The sequence below is a fragment of the Salvia miltiorrhiza genome, chromosome 1 (assembly GCF_028751815.1).
Source record: "Salvia miltiorrhiza cultivar Shanhuang (shh) chromosome 1, IMPLAD_Smil_shh, whole genome shotgun sequence".
NCBI lineage: Eukaryota > Viridiplantae > Streptophyta > Magnoliopsida > Lamiales > Lamiaceae > Salvia > Salvia miltiorrhiza.
This window is the reverse complement of record NC_080387.1, coordinates 769,749-787,287: the sequence shown is the minus strand read 5'-3', so window position 1 is coordinate 787,287 and position 17,539 is coordinate 769,749. Positions and strand designations below refer to the sequence as shown.

Here is a 17,539-nt window from a genome sequence, read left to right as displayed (position 1 = left end):
GCAGCAGCAGCGAAGAGCCGGCCACCACCGCCTCCAACCCTAGATCCCCAAAATCTAGATCGAGCTTCAATTTCCGGCAGCGACGACGCCACACACGACGCCGCCTCCGCCCCATCTCTCTCTGACCTTGCCGCCCCACTCCCTCTGTTTCAGCCGGAAAGCAGTAGCAGTAGCTATCCGCCACCGCCGCGCTGAACTCTCCACTCTCTCTCCGGCGAGAAGCCGCCGCCATCCATCGGCGTCGCGGCCACCACGCCACCGCCGACAGCAGCGGGCAGAGCCGTCGTCGTCCTCCGCTCAGCCCTCCACCCAGACCAGCTCCGACCAGCCCACCTCCTTCTCTCCAACCGTGGCCGGGCAGCAGCGGCACAACCGCCGTGCCCTGCCTCCCTCGATTCTCGACTCGACAGTAAACACACAACCAAGACTCAACCTTTCTTCCTTCTTTTCTTTAAAAACAGGCATGCTTCATGTATGTATCTATATGCACATAAATTGTATGCCTTAACACTTGGTGATTTTAAGAAATTGTTGCTCTTTATGAAATGTGTATATGCACCGAAATGATGAGATGAAAGTATGTGTGTGATTCTTGCTTGCAGTGAAAATCTTTACACAAAATGAAGTGAGTTTCTTAATCAAACTGTGAAATGAAATAAGCAGGAATTAAAAGATGAAACCTTTAGGGGTTTGAGGTTTGAGGTTGCTGAATCAAGCTATGGCCGCTCTGCTTGCTGTGAAAAAAAGGTGAATAAAGAATGATATTTTAAAGAGAAAGGATTGAACAATTGGGTGAAGGAGTGAATGAGACTGTGACGTGAAGATTGAAAAAATAACCAAAATCCCTTAATCATAGGGATTTTGGATGACTTTGGAGGAGTGGCGCATGTTGAGATGGGTGAAGGAGTCAAAATGGAGGTGCTGTACTTGGCAGCTAGGAAGCGTGGGTTGGGCTTCTATTTTTGGGCTTAATTATTAACAAGGAAGGCTTAATTAAAACTAGGGCCCAAAATAATATTTGTCAAAGCCCAACACATTCAAAAATTAAAGCTTAACATAGACCTAAATTAAATCATGTACAAATAAATACTAATCATATAGAATAATCACATATTCATATAATTCAATTTATGAAATGCACAAAATTTCAAAAGACTAAATTTTTATAAAGGCTTCTGAAAATAAATTTTGTTGGAATTTAAAATATAAATCATTTTTCATTTTTCCGGCGTAAATCATCCTAATCTAAGTTTAAAATAAATTCTAAACTTAATATAAATAGGCGGGGTGTTACATTCCTCCCTCCTTATAAAAATTTCGTCCTCGAAATTGTATATCTGGGTCATCTAGTTTGGATACTAGACTTTCATTCCACTCAACTCTTGTGCGGCACTAAATCATATATGTACTCAATTCCCTAACAGCGCGACATCGTTTAGCAAACTAGAAAATTTTCCTCAAAATCTGGTGCGTCGTTATGTCGTGGAAACTTGTCTCGTCCTCTCCTGAAGATCGAAGAGGGATCTTTCTCTTGTTTAAAAGTATCGTGGCTCTGACTTGAGTAAGTCAACCAATTCGAGGATTGCATCAAATTCTATCATAGGAATAACATGTAAGTATGTCTAAATGTTTCCGCGCCTATATCGAGCTCTGAGTTCGCGGTGACGTCCTTAGTAGCAGTCTTTCATCGTCAGTTGTACTAACTTCTAACGTTGTTACGGATGATTGTAGCGTAAATTCTAATTTCTTACAAGCAGCATATGAAATGGAAGAATAGGATACTCCAATATTGAATAGAGCTATAATCGACACGTCGAAAACATTAATGGTACCTGCCAGGTTTCCGTGATCTCCCGCTGCTTGGTGTTGGTTAATGGCATAGGCCCTAGCGTATTGTGGTTGCCCCTGATTTCCTCTAGGACCTTGGTTTTGTCGCTGTTGGTTCCCGGGATTTTGTTGTTGTGGTGCTCTTCCTCCCTTCTTTGGACACGTCGAGACATAATGCCCGGCCTCCCCGCAGTTATAGCAGACGTTCATTCCTTTCAGACATTCTCCCGGGTGGAGTTTTTGACACTTTGGGCAAGGAGTTTGAACCATTGCTTGAGGTTGTGGATTTTGATGTTGGTTCTGATTTTGATTCGCCACCCATGGTTTCTTCCCATTTCCAATGTTTCCACCAGTTCCTTCATTCCATTTTCTCTTTCCCTTACTACCATCTTGAGATGGTACAAATCCAGACTGCTCGAGGGATTTTCCTTTTTCCCTTGGCAACAATGACTCAATAGTAAGAGCCCTGCTCAATGTCTGCGCGTAGGTGAGACCTCCTTGACTTGCTAGGGAAATCGCTATCTCGTGACGCAGTCCGTTTCTGAACTTCTCTGCGCGTTTCTCATCACTGTCCACCAACGTCGGAGCATATCTTGATAGCTGATTGAATGCCCTGTCGTACTCGGTCACAGTTCCCGTTTTCTGTCTCAGATTCCAAAACTCATTCTGTTTCTTCTGTCGGTAACATCCTGGTATATACTTCTCATATAATTCAGCCTTGAATTCTTCCCATGTGAAATTCTCCCACTGTTCGTCAGTCATTGTCCGCCTCACTGACTCCCACCAAAAGTCAGCTTCGTCCACCAACTGATAAGTTGCGCACGCCACTTTATCCTCATCATCACAACGGATGTAGTTGAAGATCCGTTCTATTGCCCTAACCCATTTCTCGGCATCCGCAGGTTCGCCCAATCCATCAAACGTTGGAGGTTTTTCCATGCGAAACTTTTCCTCGGCTGTGCGATTTGGTGCTACTTGTGGAATAGGCTCTTCGGGTACAAATCCCCTACCGCGCCCACGGCCACGTCCGCGCCCTCTACCACGTCCTCTTGGTGCACCTTCCATTCTGATTGACGGACGAGAATCAGCAGACGAAGAGACTCATTCGGCATACATACATACATACATACATACATATATAGATATACACGAGATATATCGCTTCTATAGTGTAACCATGTGAAAGACTAGTTCTATGTGGAAACTAATCTAAACTTAAGTGGAATAACTTAAGTGAAACCTTAATCTCATGACATTTCTTCTACGTTGTAACATATCTATGTTAAACGTTGCTATCTTATCATTTCTTACTTAAATCGATCAAGCGGAGCTTTCACGACTAACATTTCTAAAGTATCCTTGGGTAGTACTCAAACGGTTTGTAAGAGACTCATCATTCATATCGTACAGGCAGTGGACCTAACACGATAACATAAAACTTTTCATTCATTTAATCATTTGTTTCTTTTGAAACCTTTAAACATATGGACAATAAATGCCCCTTTCATAAAATTTTTCTTAAGCCGGAAAGATTAATGAAATCTAACTCGACCATAAATTCATTGATTCGTTAAGGGCTCGGGTAGTCCCAAACACGACATACATACATACATTGGTTATATGAGTTAAAGGCTCAAAATAACGATATGAAAGCAATAAGCAATTCATATAACATCATACATTGAAAGCGCGCACTTCTTACAAACTTTGAAAGCATTTAAAATCATTGAAATTTTTTTTTTTAAGTCGTACCTTTTGTTGTGGCAGTGTGACGGCGAGCTGAGGGTCAACAAATTTTCTTAGAAGCCTAGAGGAACTATTCTAGACTCGACATTAGAAGCTTACGGTTATCAGAGACATGAAAGAAAACTTATGCTCTGATACCATTCTGTCACACCCCAATTCTTGAACGAATAAAATATAATCGAGGTGCGACTAAAATCATAGAAATAAATAAGGAAAGAGCCTTGTGGGATTCAAATAATGGGATAAAAGTCGGGGAACAGCCTTTGAGTGAAGAAAGACAAAAATCAAGTGATATTAATCAATCAACAACATTCTAAGCCTTAGGATCACAAGTTCGGTTTCATGCTTCCGATAACCAATGTTAATAACATAGAGCTAGAAGTTGAGAGTTTAAGCTCGATAAGAAACATAATTCAGAATTTAACATAAAAGTCTTAAGTTGGAGAAACAAAAGACAAATAAGAGCTAGTGCAACAGCGGAAGACAAAATACGGAGTTGAATCTTAGCCTCAGCTCTGCCCCGTCAGCACCGACCAATCAACCTGAAAACATTTGAAAGTAATTTTGGGCTAAGTACTAATGTACTTAGTGGGCTAGCATTTTTATAAACATTTCATAATCATAAGAGCAGTTTATCCAATTATACTTGACATGACTTAGAAGGTTTTAAATTGAAATAACTTCTAAGCATGTTAAAACATTTTATTATATTGCGCGCAATTGTCACACTCCCTTTCCGTTACTCGCTGTAATCCCGGACCTTTTAGCCACCGACGGATCCAATTCTCCTGCTTTACTTGAACTGAGGGAGTAACCCAGTCAAGTTCCCATTTGGGACCCAATGCTCCGGAACACATCCCGTCGAGCACCCTTATAACGCCTCATACATGATTAGTGCCTGAATGGAGATCAACCCACCGAGTCAGCTAATAGGTGTACACAATTCTCAAATAACGTGTTAGGTCAAGAGAGAACCTCGATCGATTCATAGTTGCGAGCCTTAAACAGAGCAGAGTGCACAAAATATTTTATCGGATAAACAGTTTTCATTTCATTGAAACATTTAAGCTCAATAGCTAAATCATATATTTTGGAAAATAAGCCCACCTGATTAGGCAATGCCTGTCGTTTATTCTTAACTCTGAATCGGTATAGCAGTGCTACTTCTCACGATCCACAAAGCCTACAAGAAATCTATAATCTTAATAGGTCTCCTGAATCTAATATTTAAGTCATGGTGTAGTGCTTAATATTCTATGATTCACTTAGCCGGGTTTTCAAAATTTAATGAATAAATAATTGAAAACATTTCTCTTGAGTTAAGAACACCAACAATATTCTTACTCGACTTTCTTTAATAATTGGAATTATAATTAAAACTAATTAAATCATAAATACTTTTATTTGCAAAAATGCATATGCAAATGCATGTCATGCTTAGCATATAATAAGTAATCATTTAAAATATGCATATAATAAGAAAATACTATTATGCAAATTTTTTTCAAAAATAATTAATTAAACTCAAATAAAGAGTCAAATTAATAAATTAATTAAACAAGTCCAACAATTAAATGGAAGTCCATATTTTTATTTCAAAAATTCGCAGCCCAACATTTTAATAAAATGCAGCCCAGTTAAAAGTAAGTAGCCCATTTTCCTAATAAATCTGGCCCAATCCTAAGTTTTCAAAAATAAAATTTTCGGCCCAAAGGCCCACATCCCAAACCCCCACCCTTCTTCTACAACCTAAGTCACGCATACACACACAAAAATGTTGATCTCTCTCTCTCTCTCTCAAACCTGCCGACTCCACACACACACGCACACACTCACAGCCGCCCAGCTCCCCCCTTTTCCCTCTTCCGGCGGATGACAGCAGCCGGCCTCCGGCCACCGCCGTCGCCCCCTGACCTCCATCTCCCTCTCTCTCGATAGCTCACACACCCACACACTCACAGCCCTAGATCTCTAAACCACGACAGCCACCTCCCATCTCTCGACTCCGGCAGTCGACGGCAGCAGCAGCGAAGAGCCGGCCACCACCGCCTCCAACCCTAGATCCCCAAAATCTAGATCGAGCTTCAATTTCCGGCAGCGACGACGCCACACACGACGCCGCCTCCGCCCCATCTCTCTCTCTGACCTTGCCGCCCCACTCCCTCTGTTTCAGCCGGAAAGCAGCAGCAGTAGCTATCCGCCACCGCCGCGCTGAACTCTCCACTCTCTCTCCGGCGAGAAGCCGCCGCCATCCATCGGCGTCGCGGCCACCACGCCACCGCCGACAGCAGCGGGCAGAGCCGTCGTCGTCCTCCGCTCAGCCCTCCACCCAGACCAGCTCCGACCAGCCCACCTCCTTCTCTCCAACCGTGGCCGGGCAGCAGCGGCACAACCGCCGTGCCCTGCCTCCCTCGATTCTCGACTCGACAGTAAACACACAACCAAGACTCAACCTTTCTTCCTTCTTTTCTTTAAAAACAGGCATGCTTCATGTATGTATCTATATGCACATAAATTGTATGCCTTAACACTTGGTGATTTTAAGAAATTGTTGCTCTTTATGAAATGTGTATATGCACCGAAATGCTGAGATGAAAGTATGTGTGTGATTCTTGCTTGCAGTGAAAATCTTTACACAAAATGAAGTGAGTTTCTTAATCAAACTGTGAAATGAAATAAGCAGGAATTAAAAGATGAAACCTTTAGGGGTTTGAGGTTTGAGGTTGCTGAATCAAGCTATGGCCGCTCTGCTTGCTGTGAAAAAAAGGTGAATAAAGAATGATATTTTAAAGAGAAAGGATTGAACAATTGGGTGAAGGAGTGAATGAGACTGTGACGTGAAGATTGAAAAAATAACCAAAATCCCTTAATCATAGGGATTTTGGATGACTTTGGAGGAGTGGCGCATGTTGAGATAGGTGAAGGAGTCAAAATGGAGGTGCTGTACTTGGCAGCTAGGAAGCGTGGGTTGGGCTTCTATTTTTGGGCTTAATTATTAACAAGGAAGGCTTAATTAAAACTAGGGCCCAAAATAATATTTGTCAAAGCCCAACACATTCAAAAATTAAAGCTTAACATAGACCTAAATTAAATCATGTACAAATAAATACTAATCATATAGAATAATCACATATTCATATAATTCAATTTATGAAATGCACAAAATTTCAAAAGACTAAATTTTTATAAAGGCTTCTGAAAATAAATTTTGTTGGAATTTAAAATATAAATCATTTTTCATTTTTCCGGCGTAAATCATCCTAATCTAAGTTTAAAATAAATTCTAAACTTAATATAAATAGGCGGGGTGTTACACCAATAGTTCGATAATTATATTGGATTCACAAATAATCATATTTAGCTTAAAAATCCAATCAATTTTTTAGCCATCCAATTGTCAAACTTCATGTAACACAAAGCTCTTCCGGATAAAGGGAAAAAAAACTTTAGAATTTCTCTAGCCTTTACTTGGTAGAAACAAAGAAGAAGAAAAAGCCGAACAGAAAGAAAGAAAGAAAGTAAGAAAGAATGGAAAAAATCGAACAGAAGCAAAAAAGAAATGAAAAAAGTTGAACAGAAAGAAAAAAAAAGAAAAAAAAAAGAATATGAACAAGAGTAGGAGTAGGAGTAGTAGTATTTTTTATATTTTAATTATGTTTTGCAATTTTATATATATATTTCGAAAATCAATAAAAAAAATGGAAATTAATTGGAAGGGTAGAATTGTCTCTTTCCTATAAAATTAATTATAATTAGTATAATGTAAATACATTTAAATAATTCATATATCCAAGGGAGTTAAAAAAAAGTGAGTTTAGTAGAATAATATTTGTATACTAATATACAATAATTTTATATTTTTTTTTACTAGGGAAAAGGAAATCACTCGGTTGATGATTTGGGAATTCTAAAAAATGTGGATAGATTTATTCTGTTTTGGCAATAGTTCCGGCAATAGTAGGTCGAGGGTGTTTAAAATTCAGGATTTTCGGCAATAGTTTCTTCTTCTTATTTTTTGTTTGTAGAAAAGAAAATGAATTCATTTTTTTTACAATAAGTTGGGTTTTTCCTAAAAAAAACAATAAGTTGGGTTTAATTTAGTTGGGAGTAAATAAAACAGTTAATTCAAATTTATCTCCATATGCAATTATGAATTCCCATCATCATTTCCAATTAAAAAAATGAATTTAATTTCCATCATTTTTGTATATTATTAATTTAATTTTACCAATTACTTTAATATAAGGTTATAATGGTAAATTGATTACTTAATCTAAATTTTAATCTAAACTATCAAACAACTAATTTATAGTATTTATATTTTAATCTTGGTCTATCAAACACTAAGATATGACATATCTTTAATTTTATCTATCTTGACTTATCTAATCAATTACAAAAAAATAAATAAATTATTTGAATAAAATATTAAAACACCTATAATTTTCCTTATATATAACAAATTAGTAATTTGATTACATTTTTAATAATGTAGTTTATGACACTTAATTAGAAAGTAAGATAAAATTATTTTTAGAGGTGTTTGACTTGAGTGATAAGGCATGATTGATACAATAATTCACCTTAATCAAGTGTTTGATTTGCATGACCGGGCCCGTGATTGATAATCTAGCCTGCATCTTATCATCTAATTGAGTAATTATTTATCACCCCAAAGTTAGGTAAATTATTTAATCACTCCTCAAATCATATTCATCTTATTAATCATATCTATCACCCCAAACGTTTCTTTGTTTATTAAACACTTATCATTATGCTTTTCTTACTATGCTAATTACGAAAGAAATATGGACCACGCATCGCGTGGGTATAATACTAGTTACTTTGGAATAGTGTAAAAATAAATAAAATACAAACAAAATAAAATAAAATAAATATTGTAAAAAAATAAAAAAATAAACTAAAGCAGTATATATATATATATATATATATATATATATATATATATATATATATATATATTAAAAAAAAAACGTAAGCATACAATGAATTTTGAAACCCTTTTCCTTTGGGATAAAGCAAACAAGGTTGTCATAATATTGCACCACACTAAACTTTTGAATTTTTTACCAAAATCAATAATATAAATGTTTGATACGGGTCAGGTTGGATCCGATCCATCTGACCGTCAAATAAAATTGAATAGATATATATTAGTACAAAATCTTTATATATATAAAAAGCAAAGTAAATGTAAATAAATTCAATTGAAAGGATATAATTGGAATTGAGAGAAAAAAAAAATACACCCACTACTCTAATTATGTAACTAACTGCCGAAAATTTTCATCTAAAAAAAAAACTGCCGATTTTTTTTTAATGCCATATTAAACATTACCATATTAACACATTTATCACAACAACAAAAACTGCCACATGCATGTGATTTTATATACTTATTATTTATTTTTATTTTTTTTGTAGAGAAACCATATTTCTCTCATTTTAAAACTTTTGTTTCACAAATTTTTTCTTAAAAAAATAGAAGAGTGAATAATTGATTTTTAAAATAGGATTAATAAATAGCTGTTAATGTATTACTTAAAAAATAAAAGTTGTCAAGAAAAAAAAAATCAAATTATTTTGTTACTTATAGTTTCAATTTATTATATTTTCTCTTCATTGCACATTTTTTTTTTCTATTTTTGTTATGCGATATGCAATTATATATCTAAAACAAAAGATAATGAATAACATTTAATTTGATACATGAAATGTATAAATCAATTTAAAATGAACAAGTTATGACAGTTTAAAATTTGTATCTATAATTTTTATTTTATTTTTAAATTCTTTTATTTATTTTTCTCGAAAGTTGAGAATACTGACACGATTAAACATCTTTTTTATTATTTTTATTTTTTTCCATTGTTTCCTTACGAAATTTTAATCATAGTATGTAGTCATATTTATTTTACATTGAAAATTTGTTAATAGGATACAATGTCACTATTATAAGAAGATAATATTATATATCACCATGTATGTCAATAAGGAAACCATAAAGTTGTCAAAGTGAAATAAAGAATGTTATGTATAAATTATTTACATAAATTTTTTCTTCTAAAAATATGCTATCAGATTATAATTTTTGTAATTTTAATTAATTTTCAATATTTATTTCATCATCAAATGAATGAAAACTAAATAATCTTATTTTTATTTAATCAAAAGTTGTAAGAGATAAAGAAAATCATACGTGTTTCAATTTATTCAAAATTTTTGTTGCTTTCTAATTATGACATTTTTTTATTAATATAAGTATTTTTTTTTATCCATAGAATTATCTTTATAGGTATTAAATGAAGTTCGGATATATTTACGTGTCTATTAATATTTCAAAAATAATGTATTGAGATATGGTATATTAAGGACCATTATGCCTAATAGCAACTATTTTCATCAATTAAATTGTGAAGATCTTTGGTGAAGCTCCACTGAATAAATTTTTGGTTCAGAGTTTGAATCTTGTAGGTTGAATTTTTTTTTAATGTTTTTTTATTTAGAATTTTTCACAATAAATTCATAATTTACATACTGAATTCATATACAACTTATTTTTATATGATAAATCTGGTTTAATTTGTATTAGTATAGAAACTCCCTATATACGTGATATTATGTCTATATATAGACACATGTTATATTTTTGTATGAATTGCCTAGGTTATGGAGTATTAAAATATTGGATCACTTTGCAAGTAATAAATTTTGTATCAAATTTTAATTTTATTAGTTTATATTAATATTATAAAGCATATATATGCACAATTTACGCGATGAGGATGAATTTGAGCGCTTAGATATATTCAGATATGACTTCAGTGAAACATAAAGATAAAATTGCATATTTGAGGCTAAAGGAGAATCAGAATAGAAGTGAAAAGCAAATATTTATGTTTCAAAGATTTCTATTTCAACTACAGAGATACAAATTTGAAATACATGGCAACCAACGAATTTGCCCTTCTCAAATATTATTATTTGGACTTCGAAACCAAGCTAAATGGACCTTGGTATTATATTTCAACAATAGGCTTCAAAATAATTCTAGATTTAACCTCAATATTTTTTTTCCGTATATTAAAAAAAAATCGAAGATGATTTAAAAAAAACCGAAATACAAGAAAAAAGGGCTTGGGGGAAATAATCCTAGATTTGTTCCATTTACATATTTTTTTTTTCCAATATTAAAAAAAATAGTTCGAAGATGAATTAAAAAAAACGAAATACAAGAAAAAGTTGCTTGAGGAATTTGAACCTGAGACCTCAATAATATGTGAGTGATACTTTGTCACCTTGTCCGATAGTGTCAACCGCATTAGTTATTCGTTAGAAATAAAAATAAAATGAATGATACGATGGGACATCGATCGAAAAAATAAGTAACATATACTTGGATTAAATGTATTATAATAACATATACTTGAAGACAATGTATTATAATACGATGAATTTATAATTAACTGAAATAAATTAGTGAACTTGAAAGAAAAAAAATTGTGAATACGATGGGAATTTTCTTGGAAAACTATATAACATATACTTGAAAACAATGTATTATAATATAGTATTGATGTCGATTTGATAATAAAAAAAATGAACTGCTATACTGTAATAATGAAGTCGAAATAATTATACTCAATGAAATAAAGTTGAATTAAAGTAGTGAAGTAAAAACCTATATAACATATACTTGAAGTTTATGTATTATAAAATAGTATTGAAGTCAAAATAATTAAACTCAACGTTCATGAAGTTGAATTAATTAATTGAAATAAATTAGTGAAATTGAAAGCAAAAATAAAGTATACTCAATCCTACGTAGAGATTTTGCTCGCGAAACTATTTAACATATACTTGAATGAGAAACAATGTATTATAGTAAAGTATTAAACGCGATATGCCAATAAGACAATGAACTGTTATAGTGTATGTAACGAAGTCGATATAATTATTCATTATGAAATAAATATTTATTAATTAATCAAAGTAAATTAGTGAATATAATATAAAAATAAATACAATAAAGTGAAATTATTCATACGATTGAAAATCGCTCGCGAAACTATTTAACATATACTTGAATGAGAAACAATGTATTATAGTAAAGTATTAAACGCGATATGCCAATAAAACAATGAACTGCTATAATGTATGTAACGACGTCGATATAATTATTCGTTATGAAATAAATATTTATTAATTAATCGAAGTAAATTAGTGAATATAATATAAAAATAAATACAATAAAGTGAAATGATTCATACAATTGGAATCGCTCGTGAAACTATTTAACATTTACTTGAATGAGAAACAATGTATCATTCACATGTAATGGAGGTTGCGGGTTCGAATCCTCCATGCCCCTTAAAGAGGTGATTTTTTTTTTTCGATTGTGCATGACATATAAGCTTAATTTAATTTCCAACCATGAATTATTGCGCCTGCCACCGCTTGGCAAGGTGGCAAAGTATCATTCACATGTAATGGAGTGATCACTAGTTTCTTAGCAACAAAATACCGCAACTAACACGGTGTAATTGTAGCATATATAGAAATCGAGTATTGTATCCACATGGACTAATAAACGAAATAACTCTATCTATTCTCTAAACGAAATCTAAATTAAACCCTAATATGGATAGATATATTAGTGGATTTTGTTTTGATTTTGCAAATAAATAAATTTGGAAAAAAAAAACCCTAGGAAGGCCAATTTTGTTTTGATATATTAGTATCTAATTTCAAGGATTTTGAAAATCTTCGAAAATTTTATACAAAATTCGTTTAAGCATTTATACAAATAGTTGGCGTACATTGTTTTGGTGGATGAATTGAAGATGAGAGGGGCCGAGATTTTACATTGTTTTGTGAAGATTTGATTTTTGATTAGTCATGGCAAATAAATCATAAATATAGGAGTGGTGAATATCTAATTTTAAGGATGATAAAAATCATTCAAAATGTTATACAAAATTCGATCAGACTTTTTAACAAACATCTAGCGTGCATTCAAGCTCTTTAATTTAATAAACTTACTTAAGAATTTTAAATTTAAGTAAAAAATAAAAAGATTACTTAATTATTTACAAGTATTAATATTACTAACTTATTAGTGGAAAAATAAATCATAATTTTTGAAAAAATAAAAATAAAATTTCCAAGGAAAAATAAAAATCATAAATATAATTTTGGAAAACTAAAAAAATAAGGAAACAAAAATAAAACAAAAAATAAGGAAACAAAAAAAATCCAAAAATAAGGAAACAAAACAACTTCTTTTTCGGATGTTATCAAAACCGAAAACACAAAGCACCAAATTGAGTATATTTATCAAAGGATATGTTAGTAAAAACACACAAGACTCAAAAATCGGCTCATTCTCTACCAAGCCAAAAAACCGGGTTTTAAGTGAGTGTCCAATTATCACTACCCTTGTATTAATTGCCTTTATTAAATAATCATCATCACACAATTAATAGAGCCGAAAACGAAGTGGAGTAGTATTTTAGAACCCTAAAACAAGCAGGCGCAGCGGTTGAGTTCCCCAAAAAGGCGGGTGTTAGAGTTGTCCGATGTCGGCGAAAGAAAACGAGATGCGCAAGCAAGGTGATTCTGATTGCAGTTCCGATTCTGGGAGCGGAGCACAAGCTATGACGCTAGCACTGAAACCGAAACACCCGCCGTCGTCGTCGTCTAAGGTATTTAGCGACGAAGACTCAATAACGCTGTTAAAGAGTAGCCGTTTTCTGGGCTAGTGGTAGAAATAATAAGTGGGCAGACTTCCACCGGATCGTCAAGGACAAACTTTCCAAGCCAGATTTTACGCGCGTTCAAATATCTGAGAAGGTCCGAAGTTTGAACAAAAAGTATAAGACTAACTGGCAAAGAGGTCGCGTCCCCGACGACCCTCATGAATTGGTTGTGTATGAGTTGTCCAAGCCGTTGTGGGAAGATGAGATGAATCAAGAAAGTGGTAAGGGGATGAAGAAGAATAAAAAGAGCGGCTTGTGGGAAGATGAGATGAATCAAGAAAGTGGTAAGGGGATGAAGAAGAATAAAAAGAGTGGCTTGTGGGAAGATGAGATGAATCAAGAAAGTGGTAAGGGGATGAAGAAGAATAAAAAGAGGAAACGCGAGAGAAATCCAACATTGGATGAATTTAGGTCTTCCTATCCAAATTTATATGCGTCGTTCAATATGTTTGGATTTCCTCCCAAAATTGCCCGGGAGAGATTTGTATTGATTGGGAGAGAGAAGGCACAAAAGCTTGAAAATGAGTGGAAGCAACTCACTGAAGAATTGCATTGTTTAGAGGGTAAAAGGCTTGCCCTCTCAACGAAACCAACAGGTATATATATTCATTTATTAATTTCACATGATTTTCTCCAGTATATGTATCTTCTAATATTTCTTATTTTTAATTATGTTTAGGCGACAATTCAGAGGAAGGTTAAGGTACGGTGGAGAATCTATCCTTGCTACTTGTATATTTAATTCAATATATGGTTTTAGTTCAAGTTTTATTATATGTGTTCATGACATGAATATTGAGATCTCATGCTATTAAAACCTAGCTAGCTCAGAGGGTCACAAAAGTAATATCCTCTCAATATATGAAAAATAGAAGAAAAAAAGGAAACAAAAACCGATCGATCATTATAAAGCCCTCACTGAGTTATAGGGTCTCATGGTTATATATGAGTTGATTATAAAGTTGGTTTGTTTATGTGACAATATATCTTAATCGCATGCTGTAGTATAAGTTATGATATTCTATCTATTTTTGTTTTTGTAGTGAGGAGTAGAAGCGGAGGCTGCGAAAAAGAAGACTGAGAAGATGAAGTTATTTGATTTTGCAAGTTAATATATAGAACTTGGGTTAATTGATTTTAGTTCTTGGTGATACTGATTTTATTACACTTTTTTATGCAACTTTTTTGGTAAACTTTGATGAACGATTCTATAGAGTAGGAATGGTGCATTTTCTGTCAATTCTTGCATATTTTTTATTTTTGTTCAACTGATCTCTTCCTTTTTTTGAAAAGTTTGGATGTGTATGACTTTACAGTGAAATGTTTAAATCAATCTTTTGAATTATGATGGTCGAGTATGTATATAGTTCTTAGATTTTGATGAATTCTTGGTCTGTTAATGTGTTAGACAAACATTCACATTCGGTGCTTTTAATTTTATTTGATAACATACATCATGATGTCTGTTGTATTAATATTTTTTGTATGATTATAATTAATATGGTGTGCGTTTATGTGTTGTAAGAATTAGAAGCAAGATATAATTAGGTAGTTAGAAGCAAGATTGCATTGATATAGTATCCCAATATCAATACAAGCCCATCTGCACAGGGACGCCGGTCTGCGGCAGCCATTCTCCGGCGGCGAGGAAGTGGCCGACGGTGAATTTGGCAGCTTCAGCGGCGGTAATGACCTTGAAACGCTTGAATTCCTTGGTGCGGCGATTGGTATTGGCTCCGGGGCCGGTGTTTCCGTACTCATACATGGTGCAGGTGTGGTGGTTGGTGGAGCCGTCCCAAATCTTCCAGCCCTCGGGCCTGATGAAGTCCCCGAGAGTGCTCTGCATGACGACGGTGAGCGCCTCGGGCTTCCAGGGGCGGCCGAGGAAGGTGGGGATCTGGAACCTGACCGGCCACAGATAGTCGTCGGGGACGATGGAGCAGTGGTGGAGGACGAGGCCGTTGCTGCCGCGCTTGATCTCCCTGCCGTCGGCAGTGACAGTGTTAAACTGGTTGGGGAGGGGCTTCCTGACGATGATCTGGCTGTCCTGGATGACGCAGTCGCCCTTGCCGAAGATGAAGTCCACGGTGCCGTAGATGCGGCAGTTGCGGTAGAACTGCTTCAGGTTCTGGTAGTACAGAGTGTCCTGCGACCCCTCGAAGCTGCAGTCGAACAACGCCGTCTTGTCCCCCTGCGACCGGAACGCCACCGCTTGGTGCCCCTGCGGCCCGGCCTCGTTGCGGAAGCTCATTCCCCGCGCAATGAATCCGGAGGCCTCGTTTGCTGCCATCAGCAATCATATTTTCCAATTAATCATCAATCCACAACACTATATATATATATATATATGTTTTCATTACCGAATGTAGCGGTGTGCATTGTTCCGATGTTCATAATGCCGTAGTTCTTGCTGCCCGTCACAATGGTCTTGGCAATGCCGTCTCCGTAGATGAAGACATTAGGCTTCTTCTTGTCCACGATGACCTGCTCGTTGTAGACGCCGGCCTTGACGTGGATGACGAATCTGCCCTTGAATTTGGGCGGGTAAGCATTGAGAGCTTCGCTGATGGTCTTGAAATTTTGTAAGAAATACCTCAATTTATCAATATATATATTCAGCTTTGCACAATAACAAATCTTTATTAACAACATATAGTAATCTGACAAGACCTATATAAATCCAATACATCTCAGTTTCATATACAAATCCGATCCGGTGGTCAAAGTTAATGGTTTTTTCTACATGTATCTCCTTATCCGATGGCTGAGATAAGCTTGAGCTTAGAGGGCGGCCGTATCTTTCAGCGGCTCTCTCAACTGTGACCGGACTAATTCAACCTGGTGACAGGATCATGTTTAGACATGAATCAAGTTCAAATAACACTATAAAGATGCTCAATGGCAAATACTTATCTGCTCTAGCACTTCTTCTGATATGTTAAAATCATCATAAGGCAAGTTATCCAATGCTTTCTCCAATTTCTATGTTATACATTGAAACTGGAACAGGATTTTCTTTGTGGCACCATCCTATGATGCAGAAAATAAACAAGAGAAGATAACTTAGAAAAATAAAAAAATAATAAATTGAAATAAATTCAAGACTCATTTACCTGTAATGTACTGCAACAGTTACCATTAACTAACAACAAGTCAACAACTAAACTATCAGAAGCTACAATTTTTGCAATTGAACTAGTACATTGCAACATATCAAGAATACTGATCATAGTCTGCAAATGAGAATGAATCAAGATCATAGTCTATTCTATTTTTATTATAATATGAGTGAAGTGTTTGCACATTCTTCTAATCTAAATCTTATTTCTATAAATCTTATTTCTATATTGTTTGCTTTTGCTTTCTCCTGATTCTGTCAGAGATACAATTAGGAATTGGTTGGGTAGACTTAGCAATTACCGAAATGCTAAAATTATTGTAGCTCTCCCCAAATAAAAATTTACTATTGCACAATAATGAGTCCAGATGGTAAATTATTCAAGTTCAAAAAAATTCAGACATCAGGATTATCAGAGTTTTCCTATCATAAGCTAGAGAACACTTAACAAATTGACTGAAAGGTCGAACAATGCTTTTGATAATTATCTACATCCTCTAAGGCCTCATACTTGTAGGAAAAGACTCTTCAACTATTAGAGCAATCAGACAATGTAGGCAAATATGTTGATCATCACAGGCCTTTGGAGAATACTATAAAATAGGTAAATTTAGCAGAGTTAGCTAATAAACAAATTTACCAGATCACGAATCAACTTCCATTACTTAGGAAACCTTTCTAAACGATAATCGCAGTTGAATTGAAGTTATAAATAAATTGAATTGATTGGATTGGAGTGTTTGCTTTGATATTAGGGCTGCAAAATGAGGAATGAAAGGAAGAAAGAAAATAGAAGAATAAAGAGCGAGAGAGAGATAGAGATTACCTGAAGAAGAAGCTGCAAATTGATACTCTTCCTTGACTCAGATTAATTGCATAAACAGATCTATTCTCATCTTCACTGTAGAACATTCAAATATGCAATCAATTGTTCAATCGTAGAATTGAAAAACTGATGCAGAAAAATATCAAATTAAGATCTCTCCATAGGAAATTTTGAATTAAGCAAATCAATCGAAAAAATGTTAGAAATCGAAGAGGATCGAAATACGATAGTAGTAATTCGAAT

The 17,539-nt window shown here is 34.7% G+C and overlaps 2 protein-coding genes across 2 annotated transcripts; one reads left to right on the top strand and one right to left on the bottom strand.

Moving 5' to 3' along the window:
- The first annotated feature begins 13,172 nt into the window (after window positions 1-13,172).
- On the top strand, window positions 13,173-14,570 carry LOC131006439 (uncharacterized). The gene is made up of 4 exons (XM_057933607.1): window positions 13,173-13,206; window positions 13,340-13,948; window positions 14,032-14,055; window positions 14,396-14,570. Exons 1-3 carry the CDS (start codon window positions 13,173-13,175, stop codon window positions 14,052-14,054), a joined length of 666 nt encoding a protein of 221 aa, XP_057789590.1. The 3' UTR covers window position 14,055; window positions 14,396-14,570.
- A 323-nt stretch (window positions 14,571-14,893) lies between these two features.
- LOC131007171 (pectinesterase 4-like) lies at window positions 14,894-17,539 on the bottom strand. The gene is made up of 4 exons (XM_057934339.1): window positions 17,522-17,539; window positions 17,297-17,371; window positions 15,713-16,382; window positions 14,894-15,635 (listed from the first exon to the last, which is right to left on the bottom strand). The coding sequence occupies exons 3-4, from the start codon at window positions 16,002-16,004 to the stop codon at window positions 14,941-14,943; spliced, it is 987 nt and encodes a 328-aa protein (XP_057790322.1). The 5' UTR covers window positions 16,005-16,382; window positions 17,297-17,371; window positions 17,522-17,539; the 3' UTR covers window positions 14,894-14,940.

What these genes read in the sequence shown, in the direction of transcription:
- LOC131006439 (XM_057933607.1), top strand. Translation starts at nt 13,173, where the DNA reads ATGTCGGCGAAAGAAAACGAGATGCGCAAGCAAG. An exon ending in AAACGAGATGCGCAAGCAAG is followed by an intron (nt 13,207 to 13,339) that starts GTGATTCTGATT and finishes GTTAAAGAGTAG; the next exon opens with CCGTTTTCTGGGCTAGTGGT. An exon ending in CCTCTCAACGAAACCAACAG is followed by an intron (nt 13,949 to 14,031) that starts GTATATATATTC and finishes AATTATGTTTAG; the next exon opens with GCGACAATTCAGAGGAAGGT.
- LOC131007171 (XM_057934339.1), bottom strand. Translation starts at nt 16,004, where the DNA reads ATGTTGTTAATAAAGATTTGTTATTGTGCAAAGCTGAATATATATATT. An exon ending in AATGCACACCGCTACATTCG is followed by an intron (nt 15,636 to 15,712) that starts GTAATGAAAACA and finishes TGCTGATGGCAG; the next exon opens with CAAACGAGGCCTCCGGATTC.